The sequence below is a fragment of the Belonocnema kinseyi genome, chromosome 6 (genome assembly GCF_010883055.1).
Source record: "Belonocnema kinseyi isolate 2016_QV_RU_SX_M_011 chromosome 6, B_treatae_v1, whole genome shotgun sequence".
Classification (NCBI taxonomy): domain Eukaryota; kingdom Metazoa; phylum Arthropoda; class Insecta; order Hymenoptera; family Cynipidae; genus Belonocnema; species Belonocnema kinseyi.
This window is the reverse complement of record NC_046662.1, coordinates 80,247,506-80,264,393: the sequence shown is the minus strand read 5'-3', so window position 1 is coordinate 80,264,393 and position 16,888 is coordinate 80,247,506. Positions and strand designations below refer to the sequence as shown.

Here is a 16,888-nt window from a genome sequence, read left to right as displayed (position 1 = left end):
TGAATCTCATGTCAATTGCGTTAATTTTACTCTTATCTTTTTCTTGATAAGTCCATGTCTCGCTACCGTATAGTACAGTCGGTACAAATATAGAATTATGTGATGGACGAAAATACAAAAAACGGCTCGATTTGGATTGTTATCGAGTTCAGCGACCCCAAAAACCCACAAGTACCAAGATTGATCCAAATCGAGCCGTTTTTTGTATTTTAGTCCGCCATATTGGATCCGCCATTTTGGGTTTCTGAATTTTGACTTCATATTCGAATTCAGCGACCCTAAAAATCTCAGAAGACAAATTTTCTGGATAACAAATTTTCCTGCCATTTTGGGCACTTTTTGTCGAATCCTCTCTGCCAACGAAGGCGTTAATTAAACGGGCGCTTATTGAGAACCTCGTTCCCGACCACCGGGCGCTTTTTGAGTCTGCTCTATAAATATTTTCGGATGGTTTCCAAAAACTTGGGTTTTTTTCCTTATCTGAAATAAAGATTAGGTTTTTCCTACCAAGATTTTTTTGAAGAGGTCAAAAGATTTCAAGGATTTAAAAGATTTTGAGGGATCTAAAAGAACTATAACAGATTTCAAGGGATTTTAAAGCATTGCAAAGGATTTGAATAGCTTTCGAGGGAATTTCGAAAATTCGTAAGAATTTCATGAAACCAATCAAGAGCTTTACAGTCAAAGATTTCAAAGAATTTTAAGAAATTTGAACAAATTTATCGTATATCAAAATTTTTAAATTCATTAGGATTTTTAAAGATAACACAGGATTTAAAAGGTTTCAGGGTATTTTTTATGATTCCAAGAGACTTTAGAGAATGCAAAAGATTAAAAATAATTTTTATTGGATTTTAGGTTTTTTGACGGATATCGATAGATATAAAAAATACCTAAACATTTGATAATATTGCTATAAATTATAAAAAATTTCACAAGACTAAGGGGATTTCATTGAACTTTAAAGATTTGAATCTAATTTCTAATATCTTCGTTCAGATTTACAGATTTACAACTATTTCAAACTATTTACAACCGAACATCGAAATCCGAATACCGAAATCAATATCATTTTGATATGCAACAAAAATGATACCAAATTCAAGAGCATTTTTATCGGCCGGAGTGAATGATCGACTTTCGAGATCATAATAATCTGATTCGGGATCACGTATAAAGTCAAACCAAGATGGCTAACGTTCTTTGAGGACTTTACCTCATATGCAAGCTTTTTATGGTTTCTGATCGTGCAGTGTAATTGAAAAGTTGAAAAAATAATGAAACGTGATATTAGATAATATCACCTGTTAACTGTAGTTGTCACTTACGTGCCGTTAGATACAATTTTTATAAAATTTTGATCAAATGAACCAAAAAACAAAATTGATCCCTTTTTTACTGTGTAAAGATTTCATGGAATTTATGGACAATAATTCAGGGATTTTAATGAATAATAATTATTTCGAAAGACTCAATAATATTTCGAGGAATTTGAAAGGATTACAAAGGTTTCGAAAGATTCTTCGAGTTTTTAAAAATTTGAAGGAATTTTTAACAGCTTTAAAATATTTCAAAAATTTTCAGAGGATTAAATATCGGAGGATACGAAAGTATTTTATAGTACCTATAGAGTTTCAGAATATTCAAGAAGATTCCAAGGGATTTCATAACAATTTAATTAATTTTAAAGAATTTATTCACAAAAATGAAGGACATTTTCAAGAGATTACAAAATTGAAAGGAATTCACCAGGGATATTCATTATTTTTAGGAACACTAAAAATTTGTATGCCATGTTAAAGAATTTCAAAAGCGCTTTAAGTAATTGTATGGAAAATTTAAGGTTTTAGGATACTTCAAAAAATTTTACAGAATTTTTAAAGGATTTTGAGAATTTTATAATAGTTGCGAGGGTTTAGTTGGTTTTAAAGTATTTAAAAAGATTTTAAAGTATTTCAATATATTTTCCAGGATTTCCGGAAATATTCAATTTCATGGAATTTCACGGAGGTTTTCATTAACAAATATATTAGATTTCAAAAGATTTAAAATTTAAAGGATTTCGTGGGTTTACAGCTTTCTGATTATTTTTTAAATTTTAAGGACAACATTTTTTAAATTAATATTCAAAGATTCATATCTACACAAAATATAACGAATGCTTGTTTTTACATACTGAAATTTTAAATTCAAAATAATTTATAATAAATTCCTAATAATTCTAAAAGAGTTTTAAGAATTGTATATTTCATAATAATTCTATACGGTTAACAACAATTAAAATTATCTGATGCAAAAATAGGAACCTAAAAATCAATTATAAATAATAATTGAATAGTAAATTACTACATTTGGTAAATAATAATGAAATCAAGTCTAATTTTCATCTTGAATTAATCTAATAGCTTACCATCTTCAAGTGTAGTTCCAACAACTTCTGGAGACATTGGGCCTTGACCTAAGGCATTATAAGCCTGAACTACTATACTATATCGAGTAAATTTTTTCAGACTAGTTAAGTGACAGGAACGACCAGGCATGGAAGTTCGTGCCAATCCTAATGCAAGACTTGCTGATGATATTCGACCTTCCACTGTTCGATAGGTATACTGTTCTGCAGCCAATCTTAATAATTAAAATTGAAAAAAGTAGGATGTAGTGAATTATAGGTTTTAATATGCAGCATATATAATTATAAAACAATAATTCCAAAATCTACCTGTGCTCTTTGTACCCTACATGGTATCCAAAAATTTCTCCATTCCATAAATCATGATCTGGTGGGTCCCACGTTACTTTAAATTCTGTTGAACTAATGGGATCCACTTTCAGATTTCGAGGAGGACCTCCAGGCTTTTCTCCGTCTGTTGTCACATCCAATATCTAAACGAATTTATTCATCAAATATTATAAGTTATTCTTATCAGTAAGGGAATTATTATAAATGAGGAAAATAATTCTTTCTTTGAAAAACTTACATCACTTGCTTGACTCCTGCCTAAATCATTTTCAGCAAATACTCGAAACTGATACGTTACTGCTGGTCGCAATCCACCAACATGTCCTTGAGCTTCATTTCCAGGAACGATTGTGTGAAAAGTATGATCATGCCATACTTCTAAATACGAAAAATGAAAATTAGTTTAATTTATTATTGATTATTTAGTTTTAGTCGTAAATGAATTAAATATAAAATAAGGATTACCGGCTTCAATCTTATATTCAATGATGTACTTGGTGATTGGACTATTACCATCTTGACTGGTAGTCCACCCTAATTTTAGGAATCGACTTCCTTTATCCATAACTCGTAAATTTTTTGGGAAGTCTGGAGGCTCTGAAATTATGAAAAAAATAGAGGTGTAAATTATTTGCGGTTACATCTATTTCAATGCATTACAGAAAATGATTTGGAACATTTAAAGCAACAAATTAAATTTCTGACAAGTGAGTAGTTGGATCTGTTTTTATACAGGTAAAAGTACCAAATGCACTCAAATATTCAGCGTGTCATTTTGAATTATTTAATAATAATATTTTTATTGTGTATTCTATTAAGGCCAAAGTTTTTTCAAAGAATAAAATAACCTCAAAAGGTTCAGTAGTGATTTTGAGACACACATTGCAAAATTGAAAATGTTCACCCAACCCTAACTTCAAACCCAAAAAGTTATTAAAAGTGACTAGTGTGCAATAATAATGTGACTAATGCTCTTTTGAATATTAAATAGTGGAAAGCAATTCAATTCATAAAACTTCTAAACAATTTATATTAAATTAAAAATTATTAAAAAGAATATGAAAAAAGATTAAATAATTCCATTGATTTCAGTAAAATAAGAGTTGATGTAGATGAGTTGAAGGGAAAAGAGAAAAATCCGGCAAAGTTTATAAAAGTTGAAGGGAATTGAAAGCAATTAAAAAATATGAGAAAATTCATTGAATTTAGTGAGTTTCAAACGATTTATAATACATTTGAAGCAATTTGAACGGAAATAAAAAAATGATTAAAAATCAAAAATAATTTTAAAAAATTTTAAAATGAATTGAACAAAAACTAAAATAAAAACTCCAAAAACTGATTGAATTGAGTGAAATGAAACCAAATGTTATAAAAACCAAATAAAGTTTCAAATGAAACCAAATGATTTGCAAAAAAATTGGCAAATTTATTTACATATTTGAAAGCTTACGAAGTCCTCTACTTCTCGTTATAAATTCTTTAAAATAGAATATATGTTTACAACCGCAAGAAAAAATAGTTAAATTTCTTAAAATCATCAAACAATCTCTTTAAAAAAACTTGGAATATTTTTATATGCCCAAAAATAGTTCAAATCCTTTTAATTCAAATTCTAGAAAACTCCTGGGAATTTTCCAAAATACCCTAAAAAATATATTCTCTGAAATCATTTCAAATTATTGAAATTTATTGAAAATACCCTAAGAAACTTGAAATATTTTAAAGTTTGTTGGAAATCTCTTAACATCTTTTAACATATCTGAAAACCTTATAGGTCTTGTAAAATCGTTCAATACCTTCCGAAATTATAGAAAATTCTTAATGACCGCATGCAAATTTTTGCATATATCTTAAAATCATCATTCTTGGTAACGCCTTAAAATTTTTGTTTAAATTTGTCAAAAACCTTAGGATATCCTAAGATCCTTGCAATCTTTAAAAATACCCTAAAATATTTTAAATCCTATAAAATCTCTTCAAACTAGTAAAATAATTTAAAAATTCTATGGAATCTTTTTGAATAATTTAAAACCGTATAGGTTGTGCATAATCGAAAGAAATATTTAAAAATATTATTGAATTCTTTACAACCACGTAAAATAATAAATATCCTTTGAAATCCTTTTAAACTATTAAAATCTATGAATGATTTTGTGGAATCTTAATCGTGAAATTATTAAAATTCTTTCAAATCTTTTAAAATCCCTTGAAACTGTTCAAACCTCTTAAAAATGCATTGGAATAACTTAAAATACACTGAAATCTTTGAAATCCTTTAGAAACTGTTTAAATACCTGAAATCTGTTACAAATTTATTAGAATATCTTGTGATACCCTAAAAGGTTGCAAGAAAAATTAGAAATGGGTAAATCTAAATGTAGGTAAACTATAGGTTAGTTTATTGAAAAAATAGAGATTAACGTGATTTTTTTATTTAAAAAAAGTTACTTTATCTGGCAGAAGTGACTAAAAAATGATTGGAGAAAAAATGAACTAAAAATTACTGCCTGGCATGTATGATTATTCTTGATAGTCATTTCAAGTACAGTGAAACTCTTTTATACCGTCGATTTTGGGGCTGACCTTGAGTGTGAATTAACTCATTGTAGCCCGTTCCGCTTTTGTTTGTTCACGCTTGACTGCTCACCTGAGTGACAACGGTACTTCTTAGTAAAATTTCCTAACTTTTGCCATTCTTGACAAAATGCCTAATTTTTCCCTGACCAACGAAATTTCCTGAGTTTTCTCTATTTAATATATTAACTTAATAATTGCAGCATTTGAAAATTTAAGTCGACTGTTCCCTTCATTCATAAAGTTTCGCAGTGGGTTAAAAATAAAACGGCATGAAAGAAATTTTAATGAGGCGAGACTGATTTTAAAATGCGGGGGAGCCTGCGCAACTTTGAATGAAATACATGCAATTAGTATCTTTAAAAAAAAACGATGCAAAATTGAGGATGAGAATTTAAAGGAGAATTTTCTCTTTCATCGCGATCGTGAGTATTAAAATTCGCAGAGAGATGTCGCTTTGGATTAAAATGCATGAAGGTATAAGGGTACCTTGAATGTAGAGGTGCATCGTCATTTCGTCTCGTCCATAAGCATTTGATGCCATGCAAAAATATCGACCGCTATCCTCCCTCGTTGTGCCGATAAGCTCAAGAATGCTCACTGCTCCGTCAGTGGTATTGAGCTCTTTTACCGTGTAACGGTAATCTGAGACGGAAGGTTCAAGCAGGGATCCAGCTTTCCGCCAGATGATTTTTAAGGGATGATCACCTTTTGCGTCGCATCTCAATGAAGCGTTTGACCCTAAGCGTGCTGTCTGGTTCCGATGCTTCTCTTTAAAATGCGCTGGCGCTGTAACCAGTATTGCTAAACTTACTCTATGAATTTTTTTATGCCTAAATTAGAATAACTTTGCATGCTAATTATTCCAATCTCCGGAAGCAAAGTTTAAGTCATCTCAATGTTTTTTATTCAGTTATAGTTTGGTATTCAAAGCTTTTATGTGGACTTCTGAAAGTGAAATGTTAAAGAGTTATCAATTTTAGAGGGGGCTTAAATATGAATTTTACACCCATACACACATGATTTAAACAAAATGTAATCTGTGAATTATAAAACCTATTCTTCTTAAAGTAAACAACAAATTGAATTTTAGAGAAATTACAACTGCAATAGTATGTAAATAACCGATGAAAATTATTTACATTCCTTTTCTTAAGCTGTTGCTAAAGTGCTTTAATTTGTATAATATCGACATGAAAGCTGTTCCCTCATAATAGCGCGGAAGGTAATAAAATTTTGCAACCAATAAACTCAAGTTGGAGGAAAATGTCAATTTCAGAAAACAATATCGCAACAAATTTTAAATTCAGATGTTTTTAAAATTCCGAATGACAATGGAAATAATTAATATTTTTTAAAGTTCTTAGACTAATTTAATAGGTAAGTCGTCACAACACTTTACTAAATTGTTAAAATATATGTAGAATTTTTTTCCTAGATTCTGTTCCAGGATCAAACTTTTCGCAAAAAGTGGCCAAATTTAAATGATGTGTAAATACTTACAAACATTAAAAAAATTATTGTTTATCATATTTTAATAAATTTTAATAATATGTAATTATAAAAAATAGTGTGGTGTTTAATTTTTTAAATCATGTGGTGAGTACTTTAGGATCAAATATAAGAAAAAAATCTAAAAATTACTCAATAAATTAGAAAAATATTAATTTGATGTGAAATTTCATTACCTTTCAGGACAAAAGAACAAGGGCAAAAAAACGAAACAAAAATAGAAATACATCTTAAAAGGATACAGGTTGCAGGTTCAAAATACAAAAAGAAAGAATAAGAAACGCAGAAACTGAGATAAATCGTAATGGAAATAAGGAAGAAATTTGTAACCGGAAAGATATATAAAGATCAAACAGCAAGAAGGAGGATTAATATAGAAGAAAACGTAAAAGTGGGAGAAAAGTAAAAAATAGGTGGTTGTATGCGTACGCAGATATGCAGAAGCAATCAGAGAAGATAAGATAACTGATGAAAGAAAATAAAGAAAATATTAAGCTTATAGCAGGAGGAGATTTTAATGTGAGAACAGAAGTTAAAGAGGAAGACAATAGGAAGGAGAGCGAGGAAGAAAATCCGAAGATAAAATACTTAATAGGGGATGAAAGAAAGTGTTAAAGAGATTGGCAATTGATTATGTGATAGTGGTCGATGAGGTACGTCATTAGATGGAGAAAGGATAAATAAAAAAAGGATAAAAAGAAAGTAAAGGTAAAACAGCAGGAAGTGGGAATTGGTACATATAAGAGAAATAACAGTTTGGGAAAAGGTCAAGAATATCAAAATTGGAGAAGTAAATTTAAACTAAGAGATGAAAATAATAAGAGGAGAAATAAAAAGAATATTTGAAGGCACAAGAAAAGAAACGTTGGTGAAGGATGAGGTACAAGTGATTGCGACGCGGAATGTAACTAGAAGATGAAAGAAGTAAAAAAAGGAATTTAGGAAAATAGAGAAAAGGAAAAAGTATTAGAGAAGAATATAGGAGAAGTATGTGTTTTCTGAGATGTGTGATAAAAAAGACAAGGAAAATTAAAGGTTTAAAGAAGAGATGGAAAGTACTAAGAGGTTAAAAGAGCTATAGAAGGTACTCAGTGAAGAGAAAAAAGGGGAGAAAAGTAAAACAGGATATTGAGATGGTTAAATGGACAAAATATTTTATGGATTTGCTAAGAAGGGTAGAAACGAAAGTTATGAAAGGAGGAAAAGATGGTAGGGGATGAGGCAAGAAAGAGGACATAACAAGGATATAAAGAGACAAGATGCCAGGAATGATGGAATGGATCCTGCCAAGATAGAAAAATTTATGGTAAAGAAAGAGATAACAGAGAGAGGGAGAGAGTTTAATACATAGGTTATCGGAAAGTTTTAGAGAGAAAAAAGCAGGGTCAATGTAGCAGAGCAAGTACGAAATAGTTTCTGGTGGGTGAGAGGAGTAAAACAATGTCATCTTCTAAACCCAATTTTATTTTATATAATAATTTCAGGCTTAAAAGAAAAGATGCATTCACTGGCATATACGCAAGATATAGTGTTGATGTCATAAAATGAAGGAGGGACGGCATGCTTAGTTACAGGATTAGAAAAATATTTAGATAGGGAAAAGTTTAATTATTGTAGAATATACTAAGATAATAAGGTTCAGAAAAGGAGCGCGGAGAACAAAAGAATGGCTTTGGAGATGGAATATAGTGAAATTAGAAGTAGTAAAGGAGTTTAAATATTTGGTATAAACCTTGCAAACAAATGAAGATTATAGAGCTTATAAAGAAGACATGATTAGAAAAAGAGGCAAGGATAATGCAGCAGATACGGAAAATAGGGAAAAAAGGAGAAGGAGAATGTGGGTATTTGATACGGTAGAGACTACACGTGTGCTGGAGAATGCTTAAATATATGGTGAGAAAAGAATGGCGAAGGGATAAATTATGTACTTATGCGCGAAAGAATACATGGAAGTTTGAAGCGAAGCTAAGCGAGTCAAAGGAATGCAAATAAGCGAAAAAATGTTGCGAGGTATAGAAGAAAGAAAAGGGAAGGCGATAGAAATGCTGAGGTTGGAAAAAAGGAGTTCTTTAGTGCTAGACGTAAAGGATAGGGCACTTAGTAAACTATAAAAAATTAGAGAAAAGAGACCAGAAATACAATTAATAAAAAGATAGTGGACGACTAAGGGATTAAAATATTAGGAATGGTAAAAGACGATAAAAAAGGAAGGAGTACGTAAGCATTAAGAAAAGAAACAGGGAAAGTGAAAATGGACCAGAATAGGGAGATTTATATTGGAAAACGAGGTTTAAAGTAATTTTCTCTTTATTCTCTCTTTTAAAAAAGAAACTTTAAAGAATAGCTTACCGTTAACAGTTAAGTGAACCAATTTGCTCAACCCAGCGCCAATGCCATTGACTGCTTCACAGAGATAATATCCTTCATGGCCTTCCTGCACCCTTCCAAAAACGAGGGACCCATTTGTATGCATGTTAAGATCCTGCGAGTGTTCATGGTTCATGATATCATGATAATTTCCAGGTCCTTTTCCACTCCCCCTGCGCCACGTTACTGTAGGAGGTGGGAATCCATCAGCATGGCAGTGCAGTGTTAACCTTGACATCCCTTCGGGTGCATGAACATCTTGAGGCTCCATCACCCATCTAGGCGGCACTATTGAGAAAGTCGTGTTCTCATTAGAACTTAAACTATTTTAACACTCAAGTTGTAGCAACTACTTTGCTGAAAACATCAGAGAGTCTAATTAGAAGAAAGCAGAAAACGTGTATCGGAAATGCTTCGCCTTTAAACGAAACGTTCAATGTGTCTAAATCGAATCTTAGTTCGCTTTCGAATTAAGTGACATTAATTGAAAGAGAATTTCAATTTAGAGTTAGACAATAACATACATGCTTATTGTCTCTGGTGTTTCCTTAATTTTAGAGCAAGTGCGGAGGCATTAGCAAAAATAAAAAGTGCCTTTCTTTATAAATCGTTTAAAAAATTAATTCGAAAGATTCTTACTCTTTAATAAGGTTACGTAATTTAGCTTGAAGAAAAAAGAAGGAGAGATCGTTATACAAACTGTGATTTTTTCAATCTTATTCTTTGTAATTGCAAGTTACGCAAGAAGCTCTTTTTATATAAGGATAAAATGCATTTAATACGTTTCTGTTTGCACAGTAGATTTTTCTGGAATCTTTTTTCTATCAAAAATCAGCTTTGAAGAAAAAATTTTTTATTTTTGCGAAAAGAAATCTGGAGACTTGACAATGTTTCGATACCTCCATGGTACAAAGATCTCTTCTGGCGTGTGCATCTAAAACGTTTACCCTGGCGTTGATCATTTGAAAGAACAACTCTGGTTTTTGAGTTGGTCCCTCCTTTTAATACTCAAACACGGCAAACAGCAGACAGGTGTAGTAACTAATATTCTCTAGTTCAGCATATTATTTAGAATGGTGGTGAATTCATTTAATTTCATTTAACTCACTTAGTTACTTTCAATTCGCAATGATTTTTTAAAAATTATCATAGGTTACTGAATCTATTTACTCTTTTTACTTATTTTGTCCCCTTTTGACTTGTTTGAAATTTTCTGAATTCCTCTAAATTCTCTGACATCCCTGCAATTTTCTGAAATCCTTGATTTCTATCAATCTCCTGAACACTTTAAAGATTCTATATTCCTTTAATTATATAAATTGTATGAATTTGTTCAATTATATAACTTCCTTGAATTCCATAAATTCCTTTAATTATCTGAATTCATTAAATTCGTTAAATATCCAGAATACCCTTAATTCATTTTATTTTCTTAATTACTTCTATTTCATTAATTTCCTGAATTCCCCGAATTCTTTAATGTTATCAATTCCCTAAACTCCTTAAATTTCCTAAATTTTCTGAATTCTCTGAATTATTCAAATTCTCTTTGAATTCCTTGAATTCCTAGAATTATCTGAATTACTTACATTCCTTTAATTCTTTCAGTTTCTTGAGGTTCCTGAATCCCTTGAATTTCCTCAATTACTGGATAGCCCTAAATTATCTCAATTTTTCAAATTTGATCAGTCTTTTTTAATTTCCAAATCGCTTAAATTTGATAAATTGGTTGAATTTCATAGATCTCTTGAATTTGCTAAATTACTTAAATTTGATAAACGGCTTGAACGACCTACATTTTCTGAATCCCCTAATTTCCCGTAATTCACTTAATATCCTGATCCCTCGGAATTTAATTAATTGCTTTATTTCCGTGAATTCCTTGAATTCTATGCCTTCATGGATTCATCTGAATTCCATGATTTCACTGAATTCTTTGAATTCTCTAAATTCCGAAAAAATTCCCTAAATTCTACAAATTCCCTTATTTCCTCAAATTTCCTATATTTCTTGAATTCCTTGAGTTTTCTAAATTATTTAAATTTACTTAATTGTTTCAATTGTCGAAATTTATTGAATTCCCTGAATTTCCTAAATTCTCTAAATTCCATGAATTTCTTGTATTTTCTTAATTCTCCGAATTTCCCGAAAGCCCCGATTTTCCTGCTTTCTCCGAATTCCCTAAATTCCTAACTGAAATGACCTTTCTGAATTCCTTAAATTTCCTAAATTTTCTGGATTTCCTCAATTATTTAAATTCACTGCATTACTTGAATTTTTTAATTTCTTGAATTCCTAGAATTATCTGAATTACCTATATTCCTTTGATTCGTTTTGTTCTTTGAGTTTCCTGAATTTTTTGAATGCTCTAAATTATCTTAATTCTCTAAATTTGATAAATTTGATAAATTGCATAAATTTTGTAAATTGCTTGAATTTGATGAAGGGCTTGAATTTCTTAAATTTTCTGAATTCTCTACGGTCCAGCAAGTCCTTTAATTTTCTGATCCCCTGAATTCTTTGATTCCTTTATTTCCGAGAATTCCTTGAATTCTATACCTTCCTTGATTCATCTGAATTGCTTGGATTCGCTAAATTCATTGAATTCCCTAAATTCCCTGAATTCACTATATTCCTTGAATTCTATGTATTATCTACATTCTTCTCATTTATTGAGTTCCATGAATTTCCTGAATTCCGAATTCGCTAAAATTCCCTGAATTTCGAAATGTTTTCTAATTGTTTTTGCTAATTCGCTTAAAATCCCTTAATTACTTAAATGAACTCAATTCCTTCAATGTGCTGGATTCTCTGAGTTCTCTGAATGCATATAATTCTTCTAAGCTCATAAAACTCTCAGAATTTATTATGGAGTTCGATGAATTCAGATAATTGAGGCAATTCCACAATTTCACATAATTCGGGGAATGCCATGAATTTACGGAATTTTTATAATTTCAGAGATTTGAAAGAGTTCAACAGAATGCAACGAATTCAGGGATCTAAGCGTTTGGAAAGGAATTGACACAATTCTAAAGAGTTAAAAAAATTTTAAATTTCAAAGAAAGTTTCAAAGTTAAAAAGAGATGAAAAGAATACATTGAATTTAAAGTAATTCAACGTGAATTAAAGTAATTTAAATGAAGTATAGAAATTTAAGCCAATTGAAGCAATTAGTAAAACGAGGAAACAAATAAAAATTGAGTGGTTCTTTTCAATGATCAGCGCTAGATTATTCGTTTTAGAAGTACAAATGTACTCGGAGAGAGATTTTTTAAACATGTGGGTATCGATTTGTTGAAAGAATTCTGTATTTAATAAATTGATTAGTAGAAAATATAGGACGTGTCAATATCGAAAGCATTCAATATGCAAATAGAAAGTCAACAGATTCTATAGAATCTTCAATATAATACCAATGAGGAAGTGAAAAAAATGGTGAAATTTCTTTTTGGTGCAGTTATATATGCAACAAAAATATGTGCTTGGATATGTACGTTTATAGCATACGTATAACAAAACAAATGAATATATATGTGCCAGGTGATAAATTTGATACAAGATATCGATAGCGTGACATATTAGTGCTGTGCGGACATTTTTACCAAATAGCCGTTATGCGCCGATTGTGATAGAGTGCGAGGTTTTATGAAAATCAGTGCCCAGACGAGAAAATAATAATTCCGACATCCAAGAGGTAGTGAATAATGCTAGTAGTGAGAGTTTTGAGTGCTGGTTGTGTGTCATGCGAAACGTAAAAGGATGAGAGAACAGGATTAATTATTCTCCCGACCTAATGCAGGAATTTCAAATCATTTTAATTGCTAGAGAGACATTTCAATTATTTCAAAACTTTGTTTCCAACTGTGATATTCTCTTTTTATAAAAAAGCTTGCTTTAGAAATTCAGCGAATTACGGAAAAAAATTAGCATTGAATCAAGAAAAGATATGCATGAACAAGAAAATCTGAAGAGGACATTAAAAAAAACATAAACTTAACAAAGTCAAATTGTTTATCGAACTTTCACAAGAAGGCTTAAGAAGAATTGTGTTTTCAAAAATCAGTTTAAAAAAATATATATTCATAAAAGTCAATTTGTGTAAGATAATTGCACAAAAGAAGATGAAATCAGAGTAGCATTTTTCTGAACAAGTCTGTGATCGGTTCATTAGAAACAGGAACAAAACAAAGGAAAAAAGAGGCAGAAATAGAAGAGACAATCAAACAACCTAACTCTCTTTTTCTTATTCTTCATTCGTCTTCTTTATACTACTAGGATCCAACATGTTTCGAAGCCTTTTAGGGTTTCTCCTCAGAGACATTTTTAATAGAAAACTATCAGGAAATATTTCTATCGCATGCTATTATTAAATATAAATGTAGAGATGAATTTGAAATTACTAATTAAGATACTATTAATTTTTTTATAAGTGTTTTGATCTTTAATATTTCTGAAAACTTTGATAAATATTTTACATAATAAAAAATTATCTCTTAAAGAAATTCCGAGCAAGTACCTTTTCTTATAAGAATTTAATAGAACTATCAATTGTTTGGTTACATTTTAAAAGATCTGTTTCGAAATATAATTGTTATTTCCCGAAGACAAACCAAAGAAAACTTTAATTGCAATCTAAGTGGAAAAACTTATTCTTTTGTTTTCCTTGAATGTAGTTAGAAAGACAGAAATAACTAAACCGAACCATCACAACACTTAAATTGATTATCAGTCATCAAATAAGTTGTCGGATGGTCCCAGCGTTGAGAAAAGAATGCTGCACAAACCATGTGCATTTATTGAGTTCGTGGAAGTGAACGTACTTATCAAAAATCCGCCAACTTAAAGGACCTCTGTTGGTCTCTTTAAAACAAATATCAGTATACACGGCAACTCGATAGGGTACAATTTCTCACAATAAGATAATGAATTTACGGTACAATAACGAAATTGTAAATATTTTCCATTTTGCTTTTGCTTTCGTATATTTAGTTATTTGTGAACTTGCAGATACTGTTAACGAGATAAATAAAAAAATAAAAAATTAGACAATAAATTCATATAAGTTCAATCAACTTATTTGATCTCTGATAATCAATTTAAGTGCTGTGATGGTTCGGTATGGATATTTTTCTCGGTGATGTTTTGGTTTTGGGCAAGGTAAACGGCCCACTAATTGTGATCTGAGTCCCAGTAGTGGTGATGACAATTTTCTTGCTGTATATTAAATTTTAATGTATGTATTTGCTGTTATAAAATGATGAAGATAAGCGACTTTGATCATTAAATGTTGCTTTTAACATGTTCTAGTAACAATATACTCAAATTATAACCAAGTTTCAAAATTAGTGGGTCACTTACCTTACTTCTTTCTTTCTTACTGGATTCAAATAGTTAGTTCAGTTTATTTTAAGGAAATAATACAATTAATTCAAAAAAATATCTTTAAAAATGTGATTGAGTACATGATAGGACTATTAAATTTTTACGAAAAAAGGTTATAACTTGGGATTTTTGCAGATTGTTGTTTAAGCAATTAAAAATTTGCATCAAAGATTTTAAAAATATTAAGAATGAACACATATATCGAAAAAATATTAATATTATTTTAATTAGTTAGTTATTAGCATACGATAGAAATATTTCTTAGTAGTTTCAAAATAAAAATTTTCTTGATGAGGAAGCCTAAGAGGCTTCTAAACATGTTGGACCCTAGTAGAATAAATAAGACAAGTTTATAATCAGAGACACACAGCCATACATTTGACTGCTGTTTTTCAGAGTTCAGTTTTTTGTGCCATCCTCTAAATTTTGGTTCTTGGTCAGTTTTAATAAAAAATTTCGTCTTATCTTAAAAAATTGAAAAGCTGCATTCTATATACTTTCTTACTAAATGGCTTTAGACACAGGAGACTTTCTAAAAAGCTTTGAATTTTTATTTTTTAAAATACATACTCTTATAGGAAATTTAAATTCGAATCTCTTTTTTCTAGTTAAAAAAGTTGCAGTTCTTGTCATTAAAAAAAGCCCGTTTTACAGAACATAACATTTTGTGTCCCATTTGACTTCAACTCGTTGTGATTCAGCCAATCCTTGGAATTTTCAAATAGAATTTACAGAAAATATTCCTTATTATCTTTTATGACTAATACAGTAAATAACTTGCGTACATCTTTATTAAAAAAAGATTATAGATTGCACAGCCACACAAAAAAAGTGTGCGGATCTGGTAACAAGACACACGTATTCCTATGGATTTTGGGGCGCTGAATTCAAATTCGGTATCAAAAATCACCCATCACGTCATGGTTGAGCCATAACCTCAAAAAATGACGAAAAATCATGCACTGAGGCAAATAAATTTCAAAATAATGCCAGTGATGCAAATTTTCACTTCAAAAACATGTCGACAACTGTGAAGGATCAACCCTTGACTGATATCAACTTATTGAACATAACGTTACCCAACAGAACCTGACCTCACCTAACCTGAAATAATAGAAATTTATTGAACTACACGTAAATCTCTGGAAGCATATTTTCCCAGTAGCAAATGTGTTCTAAATCGAATGGGTCAACTCGAGCTTAACCTAGAAATAAATCTAACCTAGCTTAACCTGACCTAACCTAACCTCACGAAACACAATTAAACTGATTGTGTTGTCCCGTTGTGTTTGCGGTACCGTTTCATTCAGCTTCGGCTTAACCTACATACAGGTTTAACCTATCCTAACCTAACAAAACCTGACCTAACCTAACCTAGCCGAATGAAATTCAACCACACGTGTAACTATGTAAGCGTACGGTTCTCAGTCTTAAATGTGTGCTTTATTGAATAGGTTAACTTGATCTTAAGCTACAAATGAATCTAACTTAACAGAACCTAACGAAATTTTGCTTAACGCAACACAACTTAACTTAAGTGTTCCCGTTGTAACACAATAAAATTCATTTCATTGTACTACAGGTGGTTAAAAATTTAGACGCACATTACTCATTTGAAGAAACTTAGAACTACAAGTAGAATTGACCCCATTTCAATTAACCTGCCAATGTTTGTATCAATTAAAATGTAGAACTGAAACGGTACCGCAAACACAACGAGACAACACAATGAGTTTAATTGTTTTACGTGAAGTTAAGTTAGGTTAGGTATTTTTAGGTTAGGATAGGTTTGACCTCTTTGCAGGTTAAGCCCAAGCTGATTCAAACGGTACCGCAAACACAACGGGACAACACAATCAGTTTAATTGTGTTTCGTGAGGATACGTTAGGTTAGGCTACGTTAGATTTACTTCTAGGTTAGGCTCGAGTTATGTTAAATAAGTTGATATCAGTCAAGGGTTGATCCTTCACAGTTGTCGACATGTTTTTGAAGTGAAAATTTGCATCACTGGCATTATTTTGAAATTTATTTGCCTCAGTGCATGATTTTTCGTCATTTTTTGAGGTTATGGCTCAACCATGACGTGATGGGTGATTTTTGATACCGAATTTGAATTCAGCGCCCCAAAATTCATAGGAATACGTGTGTCTTGTTACCAGATCCGCACACTTTTTTTTGTGTAGCTGTGTTGTTAACTAAGACATTGCGTAAAGTATAATTTTACATATATAAGCTTATGTGAACTAGAGTGAATTTTAAGCATTAAAAAAATAAAATGAGTCTATTCATATAAGAAAAATATA

General features: G+C 30.7%; 1 protein-coding gene across 1 annotated transcript in view; it reads right to left on the bottom strand.

The window, feature by feature from the left end:
* The window catches only part of LOC117175473 (Down syndrome cell adhesion molecule-like protein Dscam2), a 203,877-nt gene that overhangs the window by 24,410 nt on the left and 162,579 nt on the right, over positions 1–16,888 (bottom strand). The window contains exons 12-17 of the mRNA XM_033365180.1: positions 9,182–9,487; positions 5,807–6,106; positions 3,206–3,337; positions 2,979–3,118; positions 2,720–2,883; positions 2,411–2,625 (exon numbers count right to left, since the gene is read on the bottom strand). Of these exons, the coding sequence (XP_033221071.1) occupies positions 2,411–2,625; positions 2,720–2,883; positions 2,979–3,118; positions 3,206–3,337; positions 5,807–6,106; positions 9,182–9,487 (1,257 nt within the window). The remainder of the gene's footprint in view (positions 1–2,410; positions 2,626–2,719; positions 2,884–2,978; positions 3,119–3,205; positions 3,338–5,806; positions 6,107–9,181; positions 9,488–16,888) is intronic.